The sequence below is a fragment of the Octopus bimaculoides genome, chromosome 25 (genome assembly GCF_001194135.2).
Source record: "Octopus bimaculoides isolate UCB-OBI-ISO-001 chromosome 25, ASM119413v2, whole genome shotgun sequence".
Classification (NCBI taxonomy): Eukaryota; Metazoa; Mollusca; class Cephalopoda; order Octopoda; family Octopodidae; genus Octopus; species Octopus bimaculoides.
The window spans coordinates 12,969,829-12,974,629 of NC_069005.1; the positions used below are offsets into that span (position 1 = coordinate 12,969,829).

Below are 4,801 nucleotides of genomic sequence, written 5' to 3' on the forward strand. Positions count from 1 at the left end.
AAAAGCACCCACTACACTCTCTGAGTGGTTGGCGTTAGGAAGGGCATCCAGCTGTAGAAACTCTGCCAAATCAGACTGGAGCCTGGTGTTGCCATCCGGTTTCACCAGTCCTCAGTCAAATCGTCCAACCCATGCTAGCATGGAAAGCGGACGTTAAACGATGATGATGATGATGATGATATATATATATATATATATATATGCTTCTTTCAGTTTCCGGCTACCAAATCCACTCACAAGGTTTTGGTTGGCTCGAAGCTATTGCAGAAGACACTTGCCCAAAGTGCCACACAGTGGGACTGAACCCAGAAACATGTGGTTGGGAAGCAAGCCTCTTAGCACACATCCACACCGTGTGTGTGTGTGTGCATGTAATTTAATGCACAACTGAAAGAGCTACTCACAGCTTCGAGTTTTAATGATACTTTAACTCGGCATATTAGTAGATCTTTCAGTCGTGCAGTAAATCGGTATTTACCTCTCACTGGACCGAGCACTTCTATTGTAGATTCTATCTACTTTGGATCTATAAATTATACGTATATATGTGTGTCTAGGGAGAGAGAGAGAGGGACATGATAAGCTTCCATACAATTTGAACCAAGCAAATTCACTTACAAGTACCCAACGACACATACCATCATGGAGTGTGGGTATGAAAAAGAATGGAGATGATGCTGATAATGATATCAAAAATAATGCCGTGAATAATGTTGTTATTAGAGTACATTCTAAGTTAAAAATCTTTCCCTTATCAACTTTAACTTTCATTTTACTGGTGTCAATAAATAAAGTGCCACAGAAGAGTACTGGCATCTCTGTTATACTTGTACATTATTTCTTGTTACTACATCACTTTTCCTTCTGCCAAGAATCTTTGCACGTTGTTCTATTCTCCCATGGTTCAAAGAGCCACTGTAAGTCCTTAGCTTTTGCAAGTTGTGAGAGAATTATCTCTAGCACTAGTGATACAACAAAAAAAAGAGCACCCAATACACTCTGTAAAGTGGCTGGTGTTAGGATGAGCATGGAGCTGTGGAAACCATGACAAATTGATAACAAGTGCATGATCCAGTCCCCTGGCTTATCAGAATCTGTCAAACCTTTGCAAATACAGAAGAAGGATGTGAAATGATGATTGTGATGAAGATGATGGTGATGATGATCATGACCATGATCTAGATGGTGGTAGTAGTAGTGGTGGTGGTGAAAAAGATGATGAGACGATAATGGTGAAGATGAGGGGTGATGCTGGTGGTGAGGGGGTGATGAAGATGATGATGATGATGATGATAATGATGATTCAGTTAACAACTACTTTTCTTTGCTCTGATCTATTTAACTTCAACCCTTTGGCATTGAGATCACTGTCAAATGCAACACTTCTATTCATTCACATTATTTTGAATTAACAATGCATTTTCTCGTAGCTTTGAGATTTCGATTATGTGACAATAAATCTTTTAGACTAACATTGTAGGATAGGTGTGAGTCTGATCTCGCCAGTTTGAACATAAAGATAGGCAGAATATTTTGGCCAGAAATACTTGGTTTTAAATCCTAAAGAATTAAAGAAGAAAACAAATTTTTCTGAGAGATTCAAAAAGACAATAGTATATTACCAGAGAGTCATATGTTTCAGCTTTATCATCCAGTTTCCCAGCCTTCTTCATCCTTTGTTCACGTTTCTTCTCAATGGTTCCGGTCCTGTCAAGGAACGTGTCTTCATCACTGTCATAGAAATCGTTTTCTTCCCAGTTTTTCTTCTTACGTTTGCGACTTTCTGTAAAATAGCAGAACAATATAAGATTACCATCATCTTTTCAATGTATATTTTTCCAAGCTTCCATGTATCAGTAACCATTACACTGAAAAATCACCTGGCAAGACAAGATTCCTACAACAACCCAGCATCCGGTCCAGGAAACCAGCCTCATGCTGCACAGAGTAATGAGGAAAAACCCACCATTGTTTTGAGGAATGTGTCTTACATTTATAAAATTTCCCAGGTTTGCATCAATTTATTATGTTCCGTTTTTCGTCTCAGGTAGAGATATGCGGTTAAGAGCGCCGATGTGTGACCTAGTAAATAAGCTATTGCATTGACAATCACAAGATGAAGTTTGTTTACTAATCCCAGTCAAACTGTCAGACCAATGCCACCATAGAAAATGGATGCTAAGTGATGATGATGAAGATGAATTAGCTTCATGGTACTACATGGTCCATACCTGAACAGTTTTCATTCATGCACATTGTTTCTGGTTCAGTTGATGCCCATTATTTTCTTTCAGCTCAACTGTACTCCATCAATCAAGCCTGTTGTCATTACACAACCAGTGGAGCATGACTGCCTTATTCCTTTCTAACATCTTTATACATACACCACATACAATACCCATAAAGTCAGACAAAGTAACACTAAGCATTTTGTCCGTTGTACTAACAATTCCACTAGCTCACCACTTTCACTTCCTGCTGATATAAACATGTCTGTAAGTGCGTATGTGCCTCGATGTGTGTGTGCGTTTGTATATGTGTGCCTATATAGGAAGGGGTACTGAAAATATTGCTTATTTCCTCAGACGAAAAGCATAAAAGCATAAACTCATGTTTCCTAAAATATGTTTATATATTTGCTTTGCAAGATGCTTGATGTGAAATTGTGTGTTGACACAGGGTTATAATTGGCAATGGTCCTATTTTGCCAATTAGACACATGCTTTATATATCCAGTTTTCACTTCAGCTTTATCATTATTATTTTAGTTTCATTGTCAAAGCTCTTTCATCACACATTTTAGAATAAGCAGAACAAGAAGAGATACATGGGATTGAGAGTTACTGAAGAGGTCACAGCCTCCTGGCTTCCCAGAACCCAGTCGAACCGTCCAACTCATGCCACCATGGAAAACGGAATTAAACAATGATGATATATATATAGTGTGTGTGTGTGTGTGTGTGTGTGTGTGTGTGTGTGTGTGTGCGTGCATGTGTGTTTAACCAGCAAAATCTAACCATTCCCAAGTACAACAATATGCTTCCTAAAATTATCTCTAAAATTATCATGAGACTGGCTTGACAAGAACAGGCAGAATCGTTATAGCATTGAATACATAGTAAATAGAACAGACATTTACCACAGATAGTAAACATATCACAGACAGTAAACACCGTAGGCGTATCATGAATATTAAATATCAAAACTTATATCACAGATAGTAAACACCACAGACTTATATCACACTGACTCCACTCCAGATGGTTAACATCACATTCATTTTACTCCAGATAGTAAACATCACAAACAGTAAACATCATTTCGCTCTACCCTAGATAGTAAACATCGTTTCTCAATAGTAAACACTACACTGATTCTATTCCATATACTAAACATTACTTTGACTCTACCCCAGATAGTAGATATCAATTCTAGACAGTAAACACTACACTGATTCTATTCCATATAGTAAACATCACTTTCACTCTACCCCAGGTAGTAAAACTTCACAGAGTCTCTATTTAATTATGATCCTGTAATATGCCCAGCCTTTTATGTTCTGAGTTCAAATCCTACCATGGTCAATTATGCCTTGTGTCTTTTCTAAGTTTATAAAATAAAAAAAATAAGTTAAATACTGAGATCTACCCATCCTGAACATGAAACATTATACCTATTGTTGAAAAAAAAACAACCTAAATGTGTCCTTCAGAGATCAACCATCACTGAACACTAGTTTCTCTGATGTTATATAAAATGATAGATTACAGTCTGTACCTGAAGACAAGCTTCCAATCTAACTTACGTACCACAACATTTTGAGGTACTACAAGGTGACCTGGAGCAAACCTTAATCAAAATCCCATCTCTTTGTTTTAATAACTTTTAGTCATTAGTCTGCAGCCCTGCTGGAGCACTGCCTCCAAAGGATTTTAGTTGATTGAGTCAAACATAGCACTTTGGTGTCATATTTATCGTTCACGTTAAGACACCAAAATGGAAAGTGAACGTTATTATCAGGGGAAGTAACTCAGTCGAGGATTGCTTGTTTGAATGTACTGATACACAACACATGCTGATATAGGTTGCACATTTTGGCACAAGGCCAGCAATTTCGGAGGAGGGAGTAAGTCGATCACACCGACCCCAGGGATTAACTGGTATTTATTTTATTGACCCTGAAAGAATGAAAGGTAAAGTCGACTTCAGTGGAATTTGAACTCAGAACATAAAGTCAGACGAAGTAACACTAAGCATTTTGTCCATTGTACTAACAATTTCACTAGCTCACCACTTTCACTTCCTGCTGATATAAACATGTCTGTAAGTGCGTATGTGCCTCGATGTGTGTGTGCGTTTGTATATGTGTTCCTATATACGAGGGGGTACTGAAAAGTTCCTGGCATTAGGGGGATTGCGAAAAGCCTAGTTGGAGGTCCAACCTTCTGAGTTATTTTACAGGGCTCAGAAAAACTGAAGTGTGTGATTCTGAGAGGGGAATATGCTGAATAAAATCATAACTGATCCCCTGTATTTTCTTTTACCCAAAGCCAAGAACTTATCAGCACCTCCTCATGTGTGTATATATTTATATATATATATATATATATATATATAAAAACAAAAGTAAATGAGTATATGCATATATACGTACAGGTATGTGCATACCGACATCCACCTGTATGTATAGGTGCATATCTGGGTACAGGACATTGCAAACAAACGTAGACGAGAACACACGAGCCACATAGAGAACATTCTACTTCATCAGCTACCCACGTTTTAACACCGGCGTTTCGAC

At 38.0% G+C, this 4,801-nt stretch overlaps 1 protein-coding gene across 1 annotated transcript in view; it reads right to left on the minus strand.

The window, feature by feature from the left end:
* The window catches only part of LOC106876109 (kanadaptin), a 26,172-nt gene that overhangs the window by 2,402 nt on the left and 18,969 nt on the right, over positions 1 to 4,801 (minus strand). The window contains exons 5-6 of the mRNA XM_014924518.2: positions 3,018 to 3,076; positions 1,623 to 1,783 (exon numbers count right to left, since the gene is read on the minus strand). Coding sequence (XP_014780004.1) covers positions 1,623 to 1,783; positions 3,018 to 3,076 — 220 coding nt within the window. The remainder of the gene's footprint in view (positions 1 to 1,622; positions 1,784 to 3,017; positions 3,077 to 4,801) is intronic.